General features: G+C 35.2%; 1 protein-coding gene across 1 annotated transcript; it reads left to right on the forward strand.

Moving 5' to 3' along the window:
• Nucleotides 1-27424, forward strand: TDRD15 (tudor domain containing 15). Its single transcript, XM_060649702.3, has 3 exons — nt 1-6223; nt 10316-10428; nt 26449-27424. Exons 1-2 carry the CDS (start codon nt 1-3, stop codon nt 10372-10374), a joined length of 6282 nt encoding a protein of 2093 aa, XP_060505685.3. The 3' UTR covers nt 10375-10428; nt 26449-27424.
• The last annotated feature ends 552 nt before the right edge of the window (nt 27425-27976 follow it).

A 27976-nucleotide genomic window follows, 5' to 3' on the forward strand; every position in this document is an offset into this window, starting at 1 on the left:
ATGGATTCCACATCTCTGTTACCAATGTTTTTAGACATGGATCTGACAATATCACATATAGAATGTTTTCCTAAGGACATTCTAGTGAAATTTCAAGGCAGAAATAATACTGAATGTGAGTTTGACTACCACATATTACAGAGGGAAATTCAGCATATTCCAAAAGTAAAAGCTAATGTGGACATTGATGAATTTTGTTTGGTGGAAGAAAGAGTATCTGGAGAATGGCAGAGAGGAAGAGTCATGGAAAAGAAAAACGAAGTCTATACAGTGCTCCTCATAGATCACGGAGAAGAACTAAGAGTTGATAGTACACAGGTTGCTTCAGCCTGTGGCAACTTATTTGAGCTACCACCACGGGTAATATTTGGTATTTTTGCCAACATACTACCAAATGGGGAAAGATGGCCTCTTAAAGCTTTGAATTATTTTAAGTCATTAGTTGGACTACAAGTGAAAGGTTGTGTACAAGCTGTGTTGCCTCTTCAAAGGACTCTTCTAGAAGTACCAAAAATTATATCCCAGGTTCTTGAGTTACAATTAGGCAGACTTATTGATGGGGATTCATTTCGTCTTATTGTGGAAATGTTAAAAGAATTCCCACAAGAAATGCCCGATTTACTACAACATAGAAGACCTGAATTGTTAAGTAAGAATGATACTCCAGTTGATGTTCAACATGTTCTGGATAATTTGCAGCCATCTTTGTCAGTAGGCAGTATTGAAAGTATAAAGGTATCCTCTGCGTTGAGCCCAAGTAAATTTTATTGTCAACTAATTAAATGGATTCCAGAGTTAGAAAATTTAACAGCGTGTATGACTTTGCATTATGATGCTATCAGTCAAGTAAGTAGTCCCACATGTGATAACTTTGGACTACTTTGTGTTGCCAAAAGAAGAAATGGACAGTGGTATAGAGGAATTCTTCAGCAGCTCTTGCCCAATAATCAGGTGAAAATTTGGTTCATGGATTATGGCAGTACTGAGGCTATACCTTCGATCCACGTAAAGAAACTTAAACAGGATTTTATTTTAGTACCATTATTTTCATTTCCATGTTCTCTGACATATTTAAACAGTCCAGATAGAGATGCCAGAAAATCTCAATTGAGTGTATTTAAACAAGCCTTGTTAGGACAAACAGTATATGCACACATCGATTGGTTCAATAAAGATGAACATTTGTTTTATGTAACACTACAAACTCAGGAGTCTACAATTAATTCTAAGTGTCTGCTGAAGACTGTAGGCACACAAGTAATCTGTCCAGTGTCTGAATCTAAAATCTCTAGTATGTTTAAAGAGAGTAGTGCTGCTGATGTAAATGGCTTTGCAGTTGAGCGTTTTGTTGGAAATACTGAATTGTCAATAGACTATCTAAATAAAAACTCTTTGAAAGTAGGTTTTCCTATTAAAACTGTAGAGATGGAGATAGAGGCTGCCTATATAGCTTTTGTAGTATATGTATTAAACCCATCAAATTTCTGGGTACGTACTAATGAACATCAGAATGAACTTCAAGATATAATGAAAAATATAAACAAATTTTATGATTTGTGTGAAAATAGTGAACTGATTCTAAGAAGTCCAGAACCTGGATTATTTTGTTGTGCTAGATACAGCAAGGATAGACATTTTTACAGAGCTGTCATCACTGAAATTAATGGCTGTAAGATTAATGTTTATTTTTTAGATTATGGAAATACTGATTCCATACCATTTTTTGATGTAAAAGTTTTACTTCCAGAGTTTTGTGAGTTGCCTGCCTTAGCCATGTGCTGTTCACTTGCACATATATTTCCTATTGAAGATTTATGGGTGAAGGCAGCAATTGACTATTTTAAAAAAATTGTCTTGAACAAAGAAATTTTGCTGCAGGTTCTAGCAAAAAAAGATGACAAATACATTGTAAATATTCAGAGTATTGAAGCCTCAGAAAATATTGATGTTGTCCCTCTTATGTTACAAGCTGGATATGCAGAATATTGGGAAGTAGAACCAGAGTGTTATCCCAAATCTGCAAGTGAATATTCAGTGTTAAATTTAAAATTTAAAAACAAAGTTAATATTAAAGTCCTATCTGCCTTTCTTGAAGGACCTAAACTTTACCATTCAAATAAGCTAAAAGAAAGTAGCTTGTCTTTGGTAAAAGCACCAGCTGTTAATTTCTCAGACTTAAAAAGTCCTTTCACCTTGTCTGTGGGGACTGAGTCACCACGACCTTATAAAGAATATATGTTTAAACCAGGAACAGTCCTTGAAGTTAAGTGTTCTTCTTATTGTGGCCCAGGTGACTTCTCATGCCAGCTTCAATGTAAGTTAGAAGACCTAAAATTACTAATGGAACAAATTCAGAATTACTATAGCATTCATTCAGATCCTTATCAGATTGGGCAGATTGCTTGTGTTGCTAAGTATTCCAAAGATGGGAAGTGGTATAGAGCTGCTGTTTTGACTCGAGTATCACAAAAAGAATTTGACATCGTATTTGTTGATTATGGTTACCAGGAAAGAGTTTTAATTAAAGATCTTTGTGCTATTAACCCACATTTTCTTATGTTAGAAGGCCAAGCCTTCAGATGTAGTCTTAATCATTTAGTTGAACCCATTAGTTGTAAATCATTCAGTTGGACAAGAGAAGCATGCAGAGACTTTGGGAATTTTATTTCTTCATCTAAAGGATTGACTTGCACCATTTATGCCTTAGTTCTTACACATCGAAACTCTTTATGTAACTTAGTGGATTTGCAATCTCCACTTACTAGTGCAAAAGAATTTCTTATGAATCATGGCTCTGCACAGTATACTACATTATCAAAGCCATTCCCATCTTCAGTTAGTCTTTACAGTTACTGTTACTCTTCCTTTAACATAAAAATTGGAAGTGAGGAAGAAATATACATGTCTCACATATATAGTCCCAGAAGGTTTTATTGCCAACTTAGTAGAAATAATAAAGACCTGGAGATGATAGAAACAAAAATCACAGAGATTGGTAATCTCAAAAATTGTCCAAAATATGATCCTAGTAAAATGAGACTGTGCATATCTAAGTATGTAGAGGATGGTCTCTTTTATCGAGCTTTAACAATGCCAACAGATTCGTTAACTGACTTTCTGGTCTATTTTGTGGACTTTGGAAATAAGCAATTAGTAGAAGAAAGTACATTGAAGGCTATTTCAGATCAGTTTCCAGAGTTGCTGTTTACACCTATGCAAGCTATTAAGTGTTTTTTGTCAGATCTTAGAGATGTAGATTTTCCAGCAGAAATCAATAGCTGGTTTAAAGATAATTTTTTGGGAAAACGATTAAGGGCAATAATATTGTCCAGGGAGTCAGATGGCCAGCTTGGTGTAGAATTATATGATGGATATCAACATATAAATCAGAAAATTAAAATGTTGCTTCATGCTTATGGAAAAAAACTTTGTGATCAAGCACACTGTGTGGAAAAGGGTCGTAAAATAAGTGAGAATAAGAGACTTACTATTTCTTTGAAAGGCAAAACAGAAAACCACTATCCCAATAATATAAATAAAACTCATGTAGTAGCATATTCTGAAAGCAAAACAGATCAGTTAATGAATCCCAGAAGTACATATGCCAAGCTTTTGAAACCATCGGCCTGTTTTAAAATTGAACCTGTGTCAAAAAACAAAGTGAAGTCTTTGAGTGATGGATTCAAAAATAAAGGTGTAAAAATTGTCCCTGGACCTGCACATACTCTTGATGAAAATGATGTGGGCCAGAAATCAGTAAGGGTTGTATCACCATCTTTTATCCAAGAATTAAATCAAGCAGACTTTCAAAACCCGTATAATCTTACTAGACCACAGATCAAAGATCTTCCTCAACCCAAAATTTGCTTGAATGCCAAAGTTAAAGGATATGTTTCTAGTGTCAGTAATCCAGCAAGTTTCCATATTCAGCTTGTTGATAATGAAAATGTAATCATCAGACTTGCAGATGCTCTAAATGAAAGAAGAACAAAGATAGTGAAAGAGAGAAAATCAGTTAAGCCTGTGGTGGGAGACCTTGTAGTTGCTGAATACTCTGGTGACCATGCCATTTACAGAGCAGTCATTAAGAAAAATTTGCCAGGAAATTCTTTTGAAGTGGAATTTATTGACTATGGTAACACTGCGATAATAAGCACATCAAAAATTTATGAATTTCAGAGGGAATTCTTAACAATTCCTCAGCTAGGAATCCATTCTTTTCTTAGTGGAGTCAGGTGGAATGAGCCTGATGAAATATGGGACAGTAAAACTGTGGATTATTTTGCATCACGAGTAAGTAACAAAACAGTTGCATGTGAATTTTTGAAAAAGCATGAGCAGAAATGGGAAGTAAATATCATTTGTGATGGAACATCTGTTATTAATGAACTACTAAAATGGACAGCATGTTCAAAACTTCAGCAAACAGGATTGCAGATGCCAGCGGTTGTCTCTCAAAAAGCGAGTTCTGGTGAGGATAATGAAATTAAGAAAGGAAGATCAAATGAATATGAAGGTTCTATGATCCTTCAACCACCCTACCAACAGCTGGGTAATATTCCTTTTGAAGAGTTAAAACCTGGCCAACTGGAAAAGGCTGAAATATTTTATGTCTCAAAAAGTGGGACATTTTATGTGAAGTTATCAAAAAATAAAAAAATCTTATCAGATTTAACAGTATTAATCGCTAAAGTAGTAAAAAAACCTTTATCAACAGAAACTATTAAAAAAGGCTTAGAGTGCTTGGCAAAATCTAAAAAAACCTTGAAATGGTATCGATCAAAAGTAGAAAAGAAGTGTGTTGATGATAAAGTGCTTGTTTTTTTAGTAGATCGTGGTAGGTATGAAATAGTACCATTAGGTAATACCAAGGTGCTTAGTAATGAAATAAGAAATATTCCAAGACAAGCTGTGGCTTGTAAATGGATTTGGTTTGAAAATTTTAGAAACCGGTCATTTGAGTCTATTGTGTGTTTATTTGCTCATCTGGAAATAAATATTCTTTTCCTCAAATATTTAGACTCTGTGTGGGAAGTAGACATTTTGGTAGATGGCCTGTTACTTTTGGAATATTTAAATTTAAATACAGTTCGTGTTGAAAACAAACTTAGATCTTCAGAAACGATTTTTAATATGGAATCTAAGTCTCCTGTGTCATGTACAATAAGATCATATACTTGGGCCCAACTCCAAAATGGAAAGCAGTATTCTGGTATTGCCACTGCTATTTCTGATCCATCAGATTTCTGTGTTCAGTTAGAAGATTTCTTTGACACAATGAAATCTCTCTTTGTGTTGCTTTCTGATCTACCAGAAAACTTACAAACAGTGCCTCAAGAGTGCATATTTCCTGGTGCTAGTTGTTTGTTCAAATATGAACTGGAAGATCAGTGGAATCGAGTAGAAATTTCTGAAGTCTCTAATCGGTCTTTACTACTTGTGTTGATCGACTATGGATTTTCTGTTTACATACCTTATTCAGATACAAAAAATCTCAAAGTTGTTCCTGTGGAACTTCTGAATTTACCAAGGTTAAGTTATCCTTGTGTCTTAGGTGGTATCTTACCTGCTAAGGGGAAGCATTGGAGTGAAGAAGCCAAAAGCTTTTTTCAAGATCAGCTAAGTAAACCAGGCTTAGTTTTTCAGTTGAGGAGGTATAATTTTGAAACAAAACTGGAAGTAGATGTCATTCATGAGAAAAACAGTTTGGCAGATATGTTGGTTGTATCTGGTCTTGCAGTATATTCTAAAGATTCAGATCATCTTAATGATGGAGTTAGTACTACTGGATCTGCTGAAATCCAGTATCAATTACAGAGTAAGCCTGTTTTCCCATTGTTAGATCAAAATTGTTACAAAGGAGAAAATACAAGCTGTATATGCACTGAGAAACAAAAACTAAAAGAGAAAACCGTAAAGAAAGAGGTCTATAAGAACTTAAGGAAAAGCAATATCAGTACGCGATTATATTCTAGAAATTTAACTCTGAAAAAGGCTGACATTGGAAAACATAATCCCCGAAGTACCATCACATTTGATACACGTATAGCAGCTTCATTTTGGGAACTACTGAATGATTTGAAGAATAACACTAATTTCATTGAAAACATTTTTGAAAAACTACCAACTGAAGAAATACAAGAAAATAACACAATGGATTTGAGAACAAGGATAAAAGCACTGCGTGTTAATGAAAAAATTATATCTGAGGAACACTTAAAAGGTAGGTACCTATTTAAAAAAAACAGCTTTTTTTGTATATTGTTTTTGATTCCTTGAAAGTTTATTATATGCTAAGATTATCCAAATTGAAAAAATCCTAGTGCAAGAAGCTCACTAGACAATCAATAAATGGATAAACTTGGAGTGATTACTTAATTATAAAATGATACTTGAGGATATCTTCCTGTTTTGAATGGTAACCTTTGAGAATGTAATGAAAGTGGAGAGAATTTTTAACCATATGTGCATGTACACATACATGACATTTTATAGATAGTTTAAAGGGTTTCACAAAACTAAAGGCCCATAGATCTCTAGTTAATAAATCTTGCTATTAGTGAGCTCCTGGGCTCATTTTGGAGAACCAATTTTCTGTTATGTGTTTATCAGATGAAATATATCTTTATTTAGATTTTTTGAGTGTACTTTTAGCATATTGCTAATAAAGTTAAATTTATAGTATAAACTGACTTGAACATATTTCTGTTAAATTTTTTAGATGTCAAACTGATTCTATAATAAATTTTAATATTTTATGTTATCTGATTTTGCTTATGCACATTATATTTTATTTTCTGTATGGGTTAGTTACTGAGGATTTCGTAGGCTATAAATGTTCCCTGCTTTTAATGAATGTTTGTTCTGACTATAAATCTATTATTCCATATTATCTCTAGTATTATAGCCGGTTACATTCTTTCAGTGAGGGGAGGGATCTTGTTTTTATTGATGTATTTTAGAAGGAGTATTTCATTTGAATTCATATTGAGGTGTTTTATAGTTAATTGATAAAGGCTTTAAAATTGGTCCTCTTATTTTTGAGTATTTTGTTATTAGCAGTTATGGTAGAGTGCTTACTATGTTCTAGGTACTGTGCTAAGATTTTTTGATGTATTATGTCTTTTAAAGTTTACCAAATTCTATGAAGTAGGTGGATATTAAGGTTTAAATGGAGTCCAATAACTAGTACCCATTTCTTTGCCTGAATTCTAAACCATTTTAGAGATGGACAAGGAGAGAAACCATTGATGAGCAAAATATCACATTAAAAACAAAACAAAACAGCCAATGGGCACCTGGGTGGCTCAGTCAGTTCAGCTTCCGACTTTGGTCGGAAGCTTCAGGTCGTGATCTCACGATTCGTGGGTTTGAGCCTCACATTAGGCTCTGTGCTGACAGCTTAGAGCCTGGAGCCTGCTTTGGATTCTGTGTCTCCCTCTCTCTCTCTGCCTCTCCCCTGCTCGTGCTCTGCCTCTGTCTCTCAAAAAATAAGATGTTAAAAAATCCCACCCCAAACCAGTATTGATGGACGTGGGTTTGTATCAATGGGAAAGGGGTTTACCAACACCGAGTCAACAATTTAGACTTACCCACAGAGACGAATTTCTTCATATTGGGGGTCTACCCATGTAAAACTTACAGGTTGAGGCGTTTATCTCCAAAAAAGAAAGGGAGGGGAGGAGGAAGAGACTAAACTGACCTATACCTTTGGACAAAGGTATGCCCTGCATGGCCCTACTCCAAGTGTAAGTAAGGGAGTGAACAAACCAGAGTATTAGGTTAGGAGAATACCTCACCCGTGAATACTTGTACATGGAAGGAAACCCCAGGAATGGGAAGAAGCACCCCTCCCCCAAATTATTGTCACTATTTTATGAATGATGCTCAGGGAAATTAAGTAAATTGCCAATGGCTCTAAAGAGAAAAATCTCAGTTCCTTGTTTACTAGCAACTCTGATGTTTCCACATCCAAAGTCTTTTATTAATTACTGATACTGCCTTTTGGAAAGGAGTTAGATATTTGAGGAAGAGTTTTCTATAAGCTTTTGACCATCAGCCCATATACTCTGGCACTTCTATACCTTCTGTTGTTACTTTACATGTGTTCATTTCCACCGTCTTTGTTTTTCCTTAAGAACCCACTCTTGGTCCCTATCTCTATCCTACCTCCTGCATTCCTGGTACAGAGTGAACCAGTAAGTGAATTAAGTAAAAGTAGCTATTATGAAAACAAAGAACCAAACATTAAATTAAAAAATCTTCACTAGGGAAAAATCATAAATTTGAGTGAGACAAATACAAGAACCATGGTTTCATGGACTAAGAATTTTCTAATACACTTGCCATGATCCATGTAAAACAAAAAAATAAGAAAACATCAAGTGGTTTCATTGCCTTGTGTACTGTCCAAATTCCTAACCCCGATTACTCGTCCAACAGTGGTAGTGTAGTAGCCACTGCTGTTTGTTACTATTGCCTGCACGTGCTTTGAATCTAAGGCAAAATGGTTTTAGTTCTTGAAGTTATCAATATTTGAAATTGTTGCCTATTAAGGAAACTGGAAAAGTGGCTCTAATGGCCATGCTGTTGAATTTATACTTTGCACTGACATTAAGAAAGCTTTAAAAAATTCTGATGCCTGGGTCTCACTTTGAGATTGTTTTAATTGGTCAGGCTACCGCCTCCATGAGGATTTTAAAGCCCCCTGGGTGATTGTAATGTACAGAGAAGGTTGAGAACCACTGTTTTAGAGACGATTGTGGATAACTTTCTGAATTATTTTGTGAGAGAAAACAATTCTGGACTTTGTGAAAAGTCTTAAAATCTATTCCTCCTGTATTTGGAGGCCAGACTATACATAGTGAATTACAGCAATCCTGTGCTAAACTTAATTTGAAGTAAATATAGTAAAAATGCCACGATGTTAGAAATGACCTCAAAGTACAATACATTTATTTTGCCTTGCCCAGGTATTGTTTTAATGATAGAAGTTTCTGCCTCTTATGTTTAGAAAATTGGCTTAACTTTCCCCTAGTTTCACCCTACTGTAACATATCAGTATTAAAATATTCAAACTAGTTGTTTTTGTTTGCAGATTGTTTTCTTAAGAGTTACTAGTCTTTTCCCAGGATGTTTTTGCAGGTTTGTGTTGTTGCTTGTTTGTTTTTCCTGGAAGTCCTTGAATAGATAATTATGGGAACTAAAGAATGTAACAACCCTTCAAAAAGCACAGAAGTATCTAGTCACTCTTTGGTAATGAAGTAGTGCCTTATGTTGATTTGTGCTACCTTCCTATGCTTCCTTATTTAACCGGAGGACATTTTTGAAAGAAATTTGGAATGGCAACCAACTTTAGAGGAGAATTTTGTCTGACATTTTACATTTGAAATAATACACCTAGACATCCAAGGGGAATGGCTGACAGGCATGTAAAATGTTAGACTGAATTTTGAAAATACGAGACTTGTAGGTGATACACACTTATGAATCACTTGCATCAGATGTAGCATGGTATTTAAAAGTAAGGCCAGTGAGGCCCCTTGCTCCTTGAGTTTGAATTCCTGCTTCATCCCTTCTTAACTGTGAAACTGTAGGTAAGCTTTTTAACATGGCTGTGCCTCAGTTTTTTCATCTGGAAAATGGAAATAATAACTATGCATTTGGCTTCTTGTGAGGACTGAATAAGTTAAAATGTGTAAAACCTTTTCACTAGTATCTGGTACAGAGTAAGTGCTCAGAAATTTTAGAAATATCAGCCATCCCAATAAAGCTCTAATGTATTTGTTTTGTAAATCTTTCGTGAAATTGCAATTTGAAAAATTTCTGATGTTGCTCTGCAAGAAACTGAAATATGTAGGGCAGTGTGTGTGTGTGTGTGTGTGTGTGTATCTATATCTATATCTATATCTGTATCTGTATCTATCTATATCTATATAGTACAATGGTTAGATTAACAGTTAAATTTCTATTTGGAAGATAGGATTTATGATTGAGATAATTATAGTTCTAAATAAAGATTAGAACAGGCTATATGTATTTTTTTCAAAAAGGGTATGTATTAGTGATTGTTTAAGAAAAGATATTTTCAGTTGTTATGTACAATTATATGTATATATTATAGTATATGTGTAATCTGATTATGCCATACTTCACTCCTCTTTTACCTTTTTCAATTGTGACTTTTAGAAATTAACTAAAATTCTGTTCATAGAAGGTATTTTCAAAATAAAATCTTGACTATGAATTAGACCCATAATGCTTGGAAAATTATATTGCAGCATATTAATTATTACTGTTTTTGCTTGTGTTTCAGTGAAGGGAGATGAAAGCTCAGATCCTCTATGTATCAGTTTGGCAACAAATAATACATAGGATACCGAATAATTACTGTTTTGTTCTAGATGCTCCAAATATATAATAAAAGTGGTAAGCATATGACAATTTCTAATATTAAAGGTATCTTCAAGGCATCTAGATTGTTCAAATTATTTCCCTAGGAGACAATGATTAGAATGCTACAGAAATTCTATGTGACCAGGAATTGTGATGATTTGTTTGTAGAAGATTACTTAGGAAATGTGGTTCACTCCTAAAGTATTTTAAACATTTGACAAACCATTCTTTGCTTGTGTTTCCACAGTCATTAGATAATATTTTACCATTATCTGTATTTTTCAAGTGTCTTTCCTGACTGAAACCTTTGTTTCAGTTGCTGCTTTGTAGGGACATCATTGAAATCATGGAAAATACATAGAGAGTTAAGGCTATAGGACTGCATTCCCAGGAAAATATGGGTGCTTTTAGGACTGGCACTTATTAATAGGATATGGAAGAGAAGTCAGAGTTAATCCTATTCTTCCCTTTCTTTAGATCATACAGTGGGAGTTTTCTTTCATTTTATTTTGCAGTCATGCCTTTTTTTAAATTTGGTTTTACACTTTTGGTTGTTCATTAGTTGTAGATATTTGTGCCATTCAAGAACACTGCTGTTTGGTTGGGGGGGTGGGTAGATATTTTGTCAGTGTATTTAACTGTGAATTAGAATTTATTTTTCAAGTAAACATTTATTGAGCAAATTTAGAGTATTGTTTTGATGCCAGGATAGAACCATAAAATCATGCAAATGTACTTGAGTCAGTGTCCACCAAATAGTTTTGAAGAACTAGAGATTTGGTGATTTAGAGAATATTTGGGGAAATTTAGAAATTTCCTAAGCTAGGTATGGAGAATAAGTTTATCATTGTACATGTATATTGAATGTATTAATACTGTCATTTTTTTGAGGTTAGGAAGTAATTTCCAGAAATGCTGTTGTTTATGAATATATAGGAGTTTAAGTTGGGTATCTTGAAAGTTTATTCAGTGCAGGGAGGCTTCATATTTTTATGCTCCAAATTAATCTGTGGCTTGTGATTATTTTAGAGCAGAGAATTTAATATTTACTCTTTGTAATCGAATTTCTTTGAATACTTTTGTGTCATTTTCCTCCAAACCTCACCAGATCTCACAGATTATTTTGTGCAATTTGGAAAAGTACTTCTATTAGAAAATGAATTCACTTTATACAACTTCTGTGACTATTTAATACTGGGTTGCTTTTGTTGTTTTGTTACCATAAAACATGGCAAAGTTAATGATTTGGATAAGTAAACAAAAGAAATGAATAAAGTAAGATAAAGTAGTATTAATGGGTGTTTTTTGGTACCAGTTTTATCATGAAGGGCCTCATACCTCTTCAGTTTTTCAGAGTTCTGTTAATTTCATTTATGTGTCTTGAGGTACAGTATTTTATGTTTAGAAATAGACAAACTTCACAAATTTATTTATAGCATTTATGTTATTAAATACTGTAGAAAATGTTTTTACAAGACTATGTTTCAGTTAATTCCTAACTGATTTTTTATTAGAAGCCCAATCTAGAAAGTAACTGAAGAAAGGATTAAAATTGTTTCCTTTTAAGATAAAAAGAGCTTAATTTAAAACCATTTTCCTCTTTTTTATGGAGCTACATTATTATTTTTGTTCTACATTAGCTAGTTTGTTATACTGTAAAATTACAACATGGAGGATGTATAGTAATATAGTTATTCAGAGCACTTTCAAGCAAAAACAAATAGTGTATTCATCTTAAAATTTATATTTTCTTAGGATTAAGTTTTATTAGATTTTACAGATAAGTCAATATTAAAATAATGCTTTTTCCTACTCTAAAACACTTGTATAAATTTAAGTTAGTAGAAGCTGTTATTTTATGAATGTTGGCAATAGACTATTGATTCAAAATTTGGGAAGTAGTAGCACATTTACATTTTTAGATTAAAATATTTCAAAGTTGAGGATTGCTAAGCTTTACTTTTTAAATTTATTTTTTAAAAATTTTTCTCAGAAACATACTTGATAATTTTTTTAAGTTTGTTTTGAGAGAGAGCACTTGTGCATGCTCAAGCAGGGAAGGGATAGAGAAAGAGGGAAAGAGAGGATCCCAAGCAGGCTCCATGATATCAGCATAGAGCCCTGTGTGGGGCTCGATTCCATGAACCATGAGATCATGACCTGAGCTGAGATCCAGTCAGATGTTTAACTGACTGCACCCCTAAATTCATTTGTAATTTTGCTTTACTCCTATAAATTAAAAAATGTTATTTTTTGAACTCATGTAAAATTTTATAAGAATAGAAAAAGTATTCTTTAGAAATGATAATTGATTTGGTTTTTAAAAAAATATTCACGTATGCATTATTCAAATGTGTGTGTGTATTCAATTTTTTTTTAAACATTTATTCATTTTTGAGAGTGAGAGAGAGCATGAGTGGGGAAGGGGCAGAGAGACGGAGACAAAGAATCTGAAGCGCCTCCAGGCTCCAAGCTGTCAGCACAGAGCCTGATGTGGGGCTCAAACTCACAGACCACGAGATTGTGACCTGAGCTGAAGTGGGACGCTCAACCTGCTGAGCCACCCGGATGCCCCCTTTTATTTTTTTTAAGTTTATTTCTTTTGAGCGTGGCGGAGGGGCAGGAAGAGGTGGGGGGACAGAGAGAATCTCAAGCAGGTTCCATGCTGTCAGTGCGAAGCCCGGTGTGGAGCTCGAACTCTTCATGAACTGTGACATCATGACCTAAGCTGAAATCAAGAGTTGAACACTTAACAGCTGAGCCACCCGGACACCCCTATAACTTTTTCTGACTTTTATATGTGTATTTAACTCTGCTATTGCTTAAAAACTTCTTTTGTTCTAGTTGTGTACACTCAAGGGAAATTATTTTTGTTTTGTATATTGAGTATTTTGAGTTACTTTTTCACAGTAAAACATTATAAATATAGTTTGCTAAAATCTCAATGAGTATGTTTTAAAAGGGCAATATAGCATTAACAGAATCATACCTTGTGCATTATAGTGATGAAAAATTGAATTCACTTTAACATTTCCTTTAACCAAAATTAGTCCTTACTCAGACACTTGGCACAATTTTTTTTCTCTTTAAAGGTATTTCTAATTCTCAAAACAGTTTTTAATTTTTCATTTTTTTTTTCACTTTTGAAGGAATGCTGGAGTTTTAAAAATTATAAATCTTTTTATTTGGCCTATAATTTGGATATATTTCTCAACTTTTTAAGAGTCTCCCGCATTATATTTATTTTCTACATTTGACTTCTAGAATTTTTCTTAGGTTATATCATGATAGCCATACTAAGAGTATTTAAGATTCTTATAGAAGTTCCCCTTTGATGATGCATTAACATCTTAGTGTGAACTCTATGTAATGGTTTTAATGTATTTTCTTAGTTTTCTCATAATTTTTCATTAATCACAAAGTGATCAGTTATTGACTAATGTTATAATGCTATTTCATAATACATTTGTCTCTGTGTCCTTGAACATATTGATAATCTCTGAAAATCTTCTCCTTAGTACTAAAACCTTATCTTTTATAATCTTGTTACAGTCTTCTATATGGTACACTCATTCATCAAACTGTGTTAGATATAGGAGATACAAAAATGAGTCAAATTCTAGTTTTTAAGATACTTACATTATAGTGGTGGAAGCACATTAATAATTATAACAAAGAATGGTACATGGTATGTAATAAAGGTATATAATAAGGTGCTTTAGGACCACAGAAGACCGTACACTTTACTTCCTGGGATTGGGGGACCAGTTGGAAAAAGACTTTAAAAATATGACCTGTGATGGGGCGCTTGGGTGGCTCAGTAGGTTAAGCATCCAACTTCAGCTCTGGTCATGATCTCACAGTTCCTGGGTTTGAGCCCCACGTCAGGCTCTGTGCTGACAGCTCAGAGCCTGGAACCTGCTTCAGATTCTGTGTCTCCTCCTCTCTCTGCTCCTCCTTTGCTTGTGCTCTGTCTCTCTCTCAGAAATAAATATACACTAAAACAATTTTAAAAAATGACCTGTGAGCCTGATTCTTCAAAGATATGCTAGGGAACTTAGACCTACAAGGAAGGAAATTAGAGGCCACATGGTACAGCCATGCACAACTGACTCAGTACAATCACCCTATTTTGTTTTGATCGCCAAGGCCTGAGGGGAGTTGGGAATATAGAAAGTGACTACTCATGAGTGTGGAGTTTCTCTTTGGGGCTCTGAAAATGTTCAGAAGTTAAATGGTGATAGTGGTTACACAATTCTTTGAATATACTAAAACTTATTGATCTGTACACTTGAACAAGGTGAATTTTATGACCCCTGAATATTTCAGTAAAGCTTCTTAAAAATTACATGTATGAAGCTTATGTATAGCTTATGAATTCAATAAGCTATTCCTTGAGACTGTTTAGAGAAGAACAGAGAAATGTAATGAAATTCTGATATCTAGTTTAGGGATTTCAAAATTAAAGGGAATAAAATCTCAAACCTCAAGAACCAAAAAATAAATGAAAAAGGAGATCGCTAGGGTGGGGAGAATGGCATCCTTAGTCTAGATCATTCTATGCATGTCATTATTAGCTATTGGTCATGATAATAGCTATTACTAGCTATTAGCATTTTTAAACCTTTGTTATTTAAAAAAAAGTTTTTTTAATGTTTAGTTTTGAGAGAGAGCAGGAGACAGAGTGCAAGTGGGGGAGTGGTAGAGAAAGAGGGAGACAGAATCTGAAGCAGGCACCAGGCTCTGAGCTGTCAGCGTAGAACCGGATGTGGGGCTTGAATTCATGGACTGTAAGATCATGACCTGAGCCAAAGTTGGACACCTAACTGACTGAGCCACCTAGGCACCCCTAAACCTTGTTATTTTCTTAAAAAATGTTTTTAATGTTTATGTTAGACATAGTGTGAGCGGGAGAGGGCAGAGAGAGAGTGAGGCACAGAATCTGAAGCAGGCTCCAGGCTTTGAGCCTCTGTGCTGACAGCTCAGAGCCTGACACCGGGCTCAAACTAACCGTGAAATCATGACCCGAGCCCAAGTTGGATGCTTAACTGACTGAGCCACCTTAGGCACCCCTAAACCTTGTTATTTTTAAGTGTAGACCTAAAAGTGTACAAAACCAAGATATATAGCTATAGGCTTTCTGATAAAACACCTGTGTAACTGCTACACAGTGCAAAAATGGATCATTACCAGGACTCCAGAAGCTCTTTTCCTGTCCTCTCAAGTATTTATGCCCTTTTCTCCAAAGGAACTACTACCCTGACTTTTGTGGCACTATGTTCCTTTCTTTCTGTGTCTTTAAAGTAGTTTTACCACCTAATTTTGCCAACAACCAAGAAATAATGCTTTTTTCTTTTAATGGTTATATATGGAACTGATAGTATGCTTTTTTTTTTTTAAGTTTTTACCTGAGCCAAAACCAAGAGTTAGACACTTAACTGAGCCACCCAGGCACTCCAGTAGTATGTTTTTGTTTCTTTTTGCACAATTTTTAAGTATGAGATTTATCCTTTTTTGTGTGTGTGTGTGTAGTTATGGTTCATTTATTTTAATTTCTTAAAATTATGTATTTATGTATTTATAACACAAGCAAAAAGGGGAGGGGTGGAGAGAGAATCCCAATCAGGCTCTGTGCTGTCAGTACAGAGCCCTATGTGGGCTTGAACTTATGAACCATGAGATCATGATCTGAGCTGAAACTGAGTCAGACACTTAACCAATTGAGCCACACAGGCGCCCCATTCGTTTTCTTTTTTTAAAGAATTGTTTTTTTCAACGTTTATTTATTTTTGAGACAGAGAGAGACAGAGCATGAACGGGGGAGGGTCAGAGAGAGGGAGACAAAGAATCTGAAACAGGCTCCAGGCTCCGAGCTGTCAGCACAGAGCCTGACGCGGGGCTTGAACTCACGGACCGCGAGATCATGACCTGAGCTGAAGTCGGCCGCTTAACCGACTGAGCCACCCAGGCGCCCCTCGTTTTCATTTCTGAATAAATAATTTGTATTGTAGGGTATAAATTTATTCATTCTACTCTTGACAATTTTTTTAGTTTTCAACTATTGCAAATAATAAGGGAAATAACTGCGTGTCATTTCATGAACACGTATGTGCATTTCTGTTGGATGTGTCTGGGTTTCATTGCTGGAATTGTTGGGTCATTGTACACTAGAGGTAGAGAATAGAGGTAGGATGAAACCCTCTGGATGGGTAATTCTCTTCATCTGGTTGAGTGTTACTCCTGTGGAGGATGCCTATGATAAGCATTGAGATGAATCACCAAGATTGATATGCCAAGATTCACATGGTCATTACCACTGGCTCATCCAAATGCCTCTTCTGCAGGTTTCCTTATCTTTGTCTTCCATACTTGTACCTTCTGAGCCCCAGCCAACCAACTTAACCAGTTACCACTGTGTGGCAGTCTATATGTGGTTACCTTAGGTTTCTTCCATTTCCATTCAGAAAGGATGTAGGGTGTGCCCAAAGGGAAAGTTTCTTCTTAGCATTGTTCCTTCAGGGATGTCCCTGAATGGGCATGTAGTCAGGCAGTAGTGCATGCTGGCTTGCAATGGCATACTGTGTTGACCAATTTATGGATCATACTTGATTGTTAAAATATCCTCTGTCAGCTGGTCATAGGAAACCTTCCTGGGAAGACCGAAATATGATTTTTGAATGTTAAAACACCCTTGCATTTTTGTGATGTCTCATGTAGGCATGTTATGCAATCTTTTTAATGTCTTGCTAGATTTGGTGCTAGTGTTATTAAAGGAATTTTGTTTATAAGGAATATTGGTCTATGGTTCTTTTTTCCCCACTTTGTTATGTCTTCTCTGGATTTAGTATCGGGAACAGAATGAGTTGGGAAAGGTCTCCTCTATCATCTGAAAATTTTTATGTAGGATTATGTTTCTCCTTTGAAAGAAATTTCATTTTTTCCCCATGGTTCTTCCATTTTCTGTTTCATTTCTGCTTTGACTTTTACTGTGTTTGATTTGCTTTTTCTAGCTTCTTGAAGTAGCTATTATTTTAGATCTTTGTCTTTTGTAATAGAAGTGCTTAATGCCAGAAACTGCTTTAAAGTTTATATGTTGAGAGAGAGAGAGAGAGAGTGAGAGAGAGGAGGAAGAGTGGGGAAGGGGTGGAGATAGAGGGAGAGAGAGAATCCCAAGCAGGCTCTGTACTGTTAGCACAGAGCCTGATGCAGGCTCAAACCCATAAACTGTGAAATCATGACCTGAGGCAGAACCAAGCATCGGACACTTAACTAATTGGGCCACCCAGGCACCCCCAGAAACAACTTTTTAAGTGTTCGTCAGGTGCAGCCCATATATTTTGAAGTGTGTCCATTTTTTAGGTTATTTTTTAATGCCCCTTTATTTATATTAATTTGGATCTAATAACTGATTTTCTCAGCTTTTGTTTTCCTCTGAATATCTTTAACTTTAGGCATATTTTCATATCATATGATAAGCTCTTTTCTTTCTTTTTTTGATAAGCTCTTTTCAGATGTACAATTCAGTGTTTGGTATTTGTCACAAGTTGTGCAACTATCCCCATTAAAAACTTTTACAACATCTTATTCAATATTCCTACATACATTTACTGTTAATTCCCATATCCTTTTCTACCCCCACTCCCTGTTTCAGGCAAACGTTAATTTCTGTCCTTAACACTTCTCTTTTCTGGACTTTTTATATAAATGGAATCGTGATATTTGGTCTCTTGTGTTTGGCTTCTTTCACTGAGTAAAATGTTTTTGAGCTACATCCATATCATAGTGTGTATCAGTAGTTCATCCTTTCTTATTGCTTAATAGTATTTCATTGAATAAATATACATATTTCTAAGTTTTGACTGTTAGGATTAATGCTGCTAAAAATATATATGTACAAACCTTTATGTGAATGTGTTCATTTCTCTTGGATATATACCTAAGAGTGGAATTACTGGGTCTTTTGGTAAAGTCATGTTTAATGTTTAAAAAATCCAAACTGTTTTTCAAAGTGAGTGTACCATTTTTATATTCCTGTTGACTATATGGAGGTTTTGCTGATTCTCTGTATCCTTATATCCTTGTCAATATGTTGTGTCTTTCTTTAAAATCCACCCACCCCCCACTGGCAACCACTGTTTCTCTCCACTTAAGGTCTTTTTTTTTTTTTTTTTTTTTTTTTTTAATTCATTTTGGCTTAATCTCTGACCTATTTCACTTAGCATTATAGCCTCTAGGTCCATTTGTGTACCTGGGAAGATTGCTGCCTTGCCTTTTTTTTTTCTTGAGTGACTGATATTCCATTGCAAATACATGTACCAGATTTTCTTCATCCATTCATCTATGGATGGACTCTTGGGTTGCTTCCATTTCTTGGCTATTATAAATCATGCTGAAATAAACATAGGAGTGCATGTATCTTTTTCAAATTAGCGTTTTTATTTTCTTTGGGTAAATACCTGGTACTGAAATTATTGGATCATATGGTAATTCTGTTTTTAATGTAAGAAACCTACATACTATTTTCCCTAGTAGTGGAACCAATTTATATACCCTTCAACAGTGCATGAGGGTTCCTTTTTCTCCACGTCCTTGTTTACACTTGTTATTTATTCTGTTTTTGATGTTGGCTGCCAGATGTGAGGTAATATCTCATTGTGATTTTAATTTGCTTTTCCCAGCTGATGAGTGATGTTGATCATCTTTTCGTGTGTTGGCCATCTGTATGTTGTCTTTAGAAAAATTCTATTCAAGTCCTCCACTCATTTGTAATTTGATTGTTTGTTTTTTGGTGTTGAGTTATAGAAGTCCTTTATATATTTTGGATATTAGCCCCTATCAGATATGTCATTTATAAATATTTTCTCCCATTCAGTAAATAGGCGGTGGTCTGCTTTGTGATGGTTTCCTTTGCTGTGCAAAAGCTTTTTATTTTGGGGTAGTCCTAGTAGTTTAATTTTGCTTTTGTTGCCCTTGCCCAAGGTGACCTATCTAGAAAAATATTTCTATGGCTGATATCAAAGAAATTACTGCCTATGTTTTCTTCAAGGGGTTTTATGGTTTCAAAGTTTCACATTTGGGTCCTTAATCCATTTTGAGTTTATTTTTCTGTATGGTGTAAGAAAATGACCCAGTTTTATTATTTTTCATGTAGCTCTCCAGTTTTCCCAGCACCGTTTGTTGAAGAGACTATCTTTTCCCCATTATATATTCTTGCCTTCTGCATTGTAGATTCATTGAACATATAAGTGTGGGTTTGTTTCTGGGCCCTCTATTCTGTTTCATTGATCTGTGTGTCTGTTTTTGTGCCAATACCATACTGTTTTAATTACTATAGCTTTGTAGCATACATTGAAATCTAGGATTATAATACTCCAGCTTTGTTCTTTCTGAAGACTGCTTTGGCTATTTGGGGTCTTTTGTGGTTCCATACAAATTTTAGGATTATTTATTCTAGTTATGTAAAAAATGTTGATTATCTTGATAGGGATTGCAGTAAATCCATAGACTGCTTTAGGTAGTATGAACATTTTAACCGTGTTGGCTCTTCTAGTCCATGAGCATGGAACATCTTTCCATTTATTTATGTCTTCAATTTCTTCCATCAACATTTTATAGTTTTTGGAATATAGGTCTTTCACCTCCTTGGTTAAGTTTTATTCCTAGGTATTATTTTTGGTACAATTGTAAGTGGGATTGTTTTCTTAATTTCCCTGTGCTATTTCATTATTAGTGTATAGTAATTAAGTAGATTTCTATATATTTTGTATCCTGTGACTTTACTGAATTCATTTAACAGTTCTGGTAGTTTTTTTTTTTTTCTTTCTGGAGTCTTTAGCGGTTTCTTATACACATTTTAATATAATCTGCAAATAGTAAAGTTTTACTTCTTCGTTACCAATTTGGATGCTTTTTCTTGTCTAAATGCTGTGCACAGACTTCTACTATGTCAAATAAAAATGGTGAGAGTGACCATCCTTGTCTTGTTCATGATCTTAAAGGAAAGGGTCCCAGTTTTCACCATTGAGTATGATGTTAGCTGTGCATGTTTCATATGTGGCCTTTATTACGTTGAGGTGTGTTCATTCTACATCGATTTTGTTGAACATTTTTTATCATGAATGGATGTTGTACTTTATCAAATGTTTTTTCTGAATCTGTTGAGATATTTTCTCTTCTTAATGTGGTATATCATTTTGAATATATTTATGAATATTGAGCTACCTTTGCATATCTGGAATAAATTGCACTTGATGTGAATGATTTTGTTTAATGTATTATATTTGGTTTGCTAATATTTTGTTGAGGAATTTTTTATGTTTATCACAGATATTGACCTGTAGTTTTCTTTTTTTGTAGTGTTTGGTTTGGTATCAGGGTAATGTTGCCCTGCTAGAATGAATTTAAAAGCTTTCTTCCTCTTCTGTTTTTTGGAATATTTGAGAGGAATGGGTACTGATTCTTCTTCAAATTTAAATCCTTTAAATCATGTAAATGTTTAGTAGAATTCACCTGTGAAGCTGTCTGGTCCTGGATTTTGTTTGTTGGGAGATTTTTTGACTACTGATTCTATTTCATTGCTAGTAACTGGTCTGTTCAAATTTACTGTTGCTTCCTGATTCAATTTTGGAAGGTTATGCTTCTAGAAATCTATCCATTTCTTCTAGGTTGTCCAATTTGTTGGCATAATAGTCTTACCTTTTATTTATGTGGTGTAGTTTGTTATTTCTCCATTTATCATTTCATTTGTGTTCTCTTTTTTCTTGATGAGTCTGGCTAAAGATTTATCAGTTTTGCTTATATTTTCAAAGAACCATCTCTTGGTTCTTCATCTGTCATTTTCATTCTTGCCATCCTAGTGGATGTGAAAATGTATCTTTTGGTTTTAGTTTGCATTTCACTAATGATATTGAGTATCTTTCCATGTGCTTCTTAGCCATTTGTATATCTTCCTTAAATAAAAGTTTTCAAAAATTGTTACCATTATTATTTTTTTTGTCTCTTTATTGTTGAGTAGTAAGAGTTTGTTTCTGGATACAGGTCCCTTATCCTGTATATGGTTTACAAATATTTTCCCCCACTTTGGGTTGTCTTCTCACTTTGATCTCCTTTTGAATCACAAATTATTTAATTTTGATGGAGTCCAGTGTGTATCCATATTTTTGTTGCTTTTGCATTTGCTTTTGGTGTCATACATAGGAAGTCATTACCTAATCCAAGATGGCGAATATTTATAAAAGTTTCTCCTAAGAGTTTTAAAATCTTATATTTAGGTCTCTGATCTATTTTGAGTTAATTTTTGTATGTGGTATGAGGTGGGATATAACTTTATTTTTTTGCAGGTGGAGTTCCAATTTTTACATCACCATTTATTTTATTTTTATTTATTTTTTCAATATATGAAATTTATTGTCAAATTGGTTTCCATACAACACCCAATGCTCATCCCAAAAGGTGCCCTCCTCAATACCCATCACCCACCCTCCCCTCCCTCCCACCCCCCATCAACCCTTCGTTTGTTCTCAGTTTTTAAGAGTCTCTTATGCTTTGGCTCTCTATCACTCTAACCTCTTTTTTTTTTCCTTGCCTTCCCCCATGGGTTTCTGTTAAGTTTCTCAGGATCCACATAAGAGTGAAAACATACGGTATCTGTCTTTCTCTGTATGGCTTATTTCACTTAGCATCACACTCTTCAGTTCCATCCACATTGCTACAAAGGACCATATTTCATTCTTTCTCATTGCCACGTAGTACTCCATTGTGTATATAAACCACAATTTCTTTATCCATTCATCAGTTGATGGACATTTAGGCTCTTTCCATACTTTGGCTATTGTGGAGAGTGCTGCTATAAACATTGGGGTACAAGTGCCCCTATGCATCAGTACTCCTGTATCCCTTGGGTAAATTCCTAGTAGTGCTATTGCTGGGTCGTAGGGTAGGTCTATTTTTAATTTTCTGAGGAACCTCCACACTGTTTTTCAGAGTGGCTGCACCAATTTGCATTCCCACCAACAGTGCAAGAGGGTTCCCATTTCTCCACATCCTCTCCAGCATCTATAGTCTCTTGATTTGTTCATTTTGGCCATTCTGACTGGCGTGAGGTGATATCTGAGTGTGGTTTTGATTTGTATTTCCCTGATGAGGAGTGATGTTGAGCATCTTTTCATGTGCCTGTTGGCCATCCGGATGTCTTCTTTAGAGAAGTGTCTATTCATGTTTTCTGCCCATTTCTTCACTGGGTTATTTTTTTTTCGGGTGTGGAGTTTGGTGAGCTCTTTATAGATTTTGTATACTAGCCCTTTGTCCGATATGTCATTTGCAAATATCTTTTCCCATCCCGTTGATTGCCTTTTAGTTTTGTTGGTTGTTTCCTTTGCTGTGCAGAAGCTTTTTATCTTCATAAGGTCCCAGTAGTTCATTTTTGCTTTTAATTCCCTTGCCTTTGGGGATGTGTCACGTAAGAAATTGCTACGGCTGAGGTCAGCAAGGTCTTTTCCTGCTTTCTCCTCTAGGGTTTTGATGGTTTCCTGTCTCACATTCAGGTCCTTTATCCATTTTAAGTTTATTTTTGTGAATGGTGTGAGAAAGTGGTCCAGTTTCAATCTTCTGCATGTTGCTGTCCAGTTCTCCCAGCACCATTTGTTAAAGAGACTGTCTTTTTTCCATTGGATGTTCTTTCCTGCTTTGTCAAAGATCAGTTGGCCATACATTTGTGGGTCTAGTTCTGGGGTTTCTATTCTATTCCATTGGTCTATGTGTCTGTTTTTGTGCCAATACCATGCTGTCTTGATGATTACAGCTTTGTAGTAGAGACTAAAGCCTGGGATTGTGATGCCTCCTGCTTTGGTCTTCTTCAAAATTACGTTGGCTATTCAGGGCCTTTTGTGGTTCCATATGAATTTTAGGATTGCTTGTTCTAGCTTCGAGAAGAATGCTGGTACAATTTTGATAGGGATTGCATTGAATGTGTAGATAGCTTTGGGTAGTATTGACATTTTGACAATATTTATTCTTCCAATCCATGAGCACGGACTGTCTTTCCATTTCTTTGTATCTTCTTCAATTTCCTTCATAAGCTTTCTATAGTTTTCAGCATACAGATCTTTTACATCTTTGTTTAGATTTATCCCTAGGTATTTTATGCTTCTTGGCATCACCATTTATTTTAAAAGGCTATTCTGTGTTCACTGAGTTGTTGTGGAACCTTTGGCAAAATCACTTGACACAAAATGATTTATTTATGGACTCTTAATTCTCTTCCGTTGATCTATGGGACTAGTCTCTTGCCTGTACTTCACTGTTGTGATTACTCTAGCTTTGGAATATTTTTGAAATCAAAGGGTAAGTTCTCTCTCTCTCTCTCTCTCTCTCTCTCTCTCTCTCTCTCTCTCTCTCTCTCTCTTTTTTTCCAGATTGCTTTGGCTGTTTTGGGTCTATTACATTTCCACATGAATGTAAGGATCATTTTTTATTTCTAAAAAATACAAAAAAGCTAGATTTTACAGCAGTTGATTCAATCTATAGATTCTTTAGGGGAGACTTGCTATCTTAACAATATTGAATCTTCCAATCCATGAACAGGGAATATCTGTGTGTTTATCTTTAATTTCCATCTACAATGTTTGTAAGTTTTAGTGCACAAGTCTTGAAACTCTTACTCTTTATTTCTAGATATTTTCTTCCTTTGTTGCATGAAATATATTGTTGATTTAATTCTCTAATTGTTCATTGTTTACTGGAATACAATTGATTTGGATTTTGACCTTGTATTCTGTAACCTTTCTGTACTTGTTTATTCTAATTTATATGTGTATGAGTATAGTTCTTTGGATTTTCTGCATATAGAATGTTGGATGCAAGTAAAATTTAAGTTTTCCCTTTCCATTTGGATCCTTTCCCCCTTTCTTTTCTTGGCAGAGAGTACTCCAGTATAACGTTGAAAAGTGGTGAAAGCAGGCATCCATGTCTCATCCATGTTAGGAGAAAGGCCTTCTGTCTTACACTATTATGATATTTGTGATAGGTGTGTTAACCTTTAATCAGGTTGAGGAAGATATTTTCTAGTCCAAGTTTGAGAGTTTTTATCACTAATGTCTACTTTAATAATTTCTCTTGGTTATATGTCGCTTTTTCCTCTTTCTTCCCCTGTTTTTTAATTACATGGAAGACACTGTGTATGTATATTGTAGTTTTGGATTATGTTATCCTCTTAAGATTTAAAATTTTTGTTCTGGTAGGTGGTTAAATTGCTAATGGATCACTTGGATTTTATCAAGATCTAGTTTAAGGGCACATCTATTTAATTTTGTTTTCATGCTTTTTGTATCTTCTATGGCATAACTTTTCTGGGGTCTCCGCTGAATGCCTGGGTTGTTTTTCCAGGGTGCTTCTATTCTGGCTTGGCCCAAACTGCAAAATCTCCCAAGCACTCTGTTGCCTCCAGAATCTCTTCTCAGCTTTCAACCTCTTAACATAGCTACACTAACTATGGAGTCTTGCCCTGTAGCTTTGTGGACTAGGAGTTCGCTGAGGACCTGGAGAATTACCATGCAAGCTTCTGGGTTTCATCCTCTGTGGCTCTAACTGTGGCACACAAATCCCAGTTGCTATAAATAGCCTTGACCTTTGATTTCTGCATCCTTAATTCAGTAAAACTGCTCCATGCTTGACCTCACTTCCTGCCCATGGTTCAAATAATTTTGGACGAATCACGCATGTTACCTTTCTCAAGGATTGTAGCCCTTCCATGGGTGCTGTGCAACGCCTGCAAACAGTTTTATATGTTCTCTAGGTTTTGTGTCCAGTTGTTTATCATAGGGCAGTTACTTTTGCAGCCAAGACAAGACTTCCCTAGTTTGTCACTAAACTTCTACCATTCAATAAGGAAGCACTTGGAGGTAATACAGGCAATCATTTGGATTCTGGGCATAGTCTTCTCATCTCTTGTTTAATTTCTGCCCTAGTTCTCTAGTAGAAGCTGGATCAGGCGCCTCAGTCAATATATACAACTCTTCTTCTTTGTTCAGTGCATGAGGAGCCCAAAGTGGCTTTTTTTCCCATGTTATTTTTTCCATGTTATTTTAATAGGATTTTGAGAGACAGAAAAAACACATGTGTTACAAGCATTCGTGTTCCCTCCTGTCATTGTGCGTATTGCCTGTAGTACTTGTTTTCATCACTCATTTCTAGATAAACTGACAGAGAGGATTTTAGTTTCTGAATTTGACCACAACACTATCTCCTGTCTCCATACTCTTCAAAGAGTATGGAGAAGTGATGGTGCTTGATTTGTGAGGTTGGGTCATATTAGGCTATGTACCTCTGACTTGTTCACTAGAATAGTTATGCTTAATGCTGCATTGCCATGTAAGTAATCCAATTACCTTGAGGCCGCCATGCTTTGAGGGAACTGAAGCTACATGAACAGGTTATGTTTAGATCCCCCTTTTTTTTTTTTTTTTTTGATAGTTCCAGTGTAGGACCATTTGAGTCTCCCTAGATAAGGCCCAGACATTGTGGAACACAGATAAGCCAACTTTTCGATGTTTTCTCCAAATTTCTGCCTCATAGGATCTGTGACATAATATTATTATTTTTATCACTGGGTTTCAGAATAAGTTGTTACATGGAAATGAATAATAAATGGAATAGACTTTGGTACCAGATATGAGATGTTGCTATAACTTTTGGACTGAAGAGTGGGCAGAAACTGGAAGGAAACCTGAAGGTCCTCAAGGAGGCTGTCTGTGAGGGCTTTAAGGAAGTTGAGGAAAATGTTGAAAGCTGGAGGAAAGGAGACTGGAAATCTTTGTTATATATATTAAAGAAAATCTAGCAAAATTGCCACTGCCATAGTATGGAAAACATGAAAATCTATCTAATGAACTGAGGATTTAGTTTCCAAGCAATTTGGAAATTCAAGAGATTTCCAAGCAATTACTGCATGTGTTCTGATTCTTAGTTTTGAATGAGTGTGCTATAGAAGTTGTTCTATGCTTGCCCCACAGTGGTATGTTGGATGTGTGTGGGCTAACATGCCACTTTGTTTCATAGGTCTTCAGATCAAGAGGATTGTCCTTGGGGAACTACTTCTGGGAGCCTAATCTACACTTGGACCTGATTTAGATGATGAGGTCTGAGACTGTTCTGATGCCATAATGGATTGAGACTTTGGAGGTCTTGGGGGAGGGTGTAGTATATTCTACATATGGGAATGATATGAACTGGGGCCAGAGGGCAAACTGCGTCACACTTTATTATCCAAAGGTTGTCTCGGTAATATTTTCTAAGCTTTCATCTACTTTGACTTAGCTGTTCCCATCAAGAAGGGGAATATAATTATCCTTCCCTTGGATCTGTGCAGGCTTATGAATGCTGTGACCAAAGCATAGAGTAGAAGTGATGCTGTGTGATCTTAAAAAGGTAGTTCACAAACGGTAACGTAGATTTCACCTTATTTTCTGGAACACTTGTACCTGGTGTCTTGGACCATCATGCAAGAAATCCAAATACCACATCCAGGTTGTGAGGAAACCCAAGCCATGTGGGGAGGCAATGTGTAGGGGCTCCTGTCAACAGTTCCAGAGCCCAGCCATTTGAGTTTTCCTTGCTGAAGCCATGGGTATTGTACAGAGACAAGCCAGCTCCATCATGTTCATATCCAAATTCCTAAGCTTCAGGACCCATAAACTTAATAGAATAGTTGTGTTTTATACACTAAGCCTCGAGGTAGTAACTGGAACAACTGGATAACTTATAAACCATGTTATAAAGAATCATCAGCGTTCTTGGTGTATAGTAAGAGTAAAGAGGCCTGGTAATGAGTGAAGTGAATTTCAGTGAAAAAGTCTGACACATTTTATTGCCTAATGGCTTGCTTATTCATTTATTTGGTTTTGGGATGCTAAGTCCTTTGGCTATCTGAATTCCAGAGAGTAGATGTGCCACTGTACTAGTTTATTTGTAAACGTTCCATTTAGTTTGCATTGTGTTCTACTTGATTTAAAACTCAATAAATATGATTCCTTCAGTTTGCCTCAATATTTTACACATAGATTTGAGATGAATACATATTAAATATTTTGTCAACTTTTTAGAGGGCATTATTCATGAGTTTTAAAAAATGAAAATGACTTATAGATGACCTAGGATATAGGTAATTATATATTAATGTTAACCTCTTTTATTAATAAGGGTTAAAGTCTATATTTTAAGGGACTTTATTCGTGATCTATATATACATAACTTGAACACTTTTATGAGATGAAGATAAAAGCAAGTTTTTCTAGCAGATAAAAATGTTTCTATAATTTGAGGGTTTTACTGCCATCTAGTGGCATTCATTTCTGTGGTTTAAATTCCTTTTAGCTTTATTTCTACTCCTCTTTTAGGATTATTTTCTCAATACTTAAGACTTTTCTTTTAAAGGAAAAATATATTTCAGCTGCCTAAACAGACGATAGATTTTTTTGAAGAAACATTGTATTCTACAGAAGCCTCACATATATATGTGTGTGTATATATATATATATATATATATATATATATATATATATATATAAATTTAATATAAATGAATAAA

Source organism: Panthera onca, chromosome A3, assembly GCF_046562875.1.
Source record: "Panthera onca isolate mPanOnc1 chromosome A3, mPanOnc1 haplotype 2, whole genome shotgun sequence".
Classification (NCBI taxonomy): domain Eukaryota; kingdom Metazoa; phylum Chordata; class Mammalia; order Carnivora; family Felidae; genus Panthera; species Panthera onca.

Excerpts from the sequence above, each read along its gene's own strand:
- TDRD15 (XM_060649702.3), top strand. The coding sequence starts at position 1 with ATGGATTCCACATCTCTGTTACCAATGTTTTTAGACATGGATCTGACA. Across the intron at positions 6,224-10,315 it reads ATCTGAGGAACACTTAAAAG|TGAAGGGAGATGAAAGCTCA; the intron begins GTAGGTACCTAT and ends CTTGTGTTTCAG.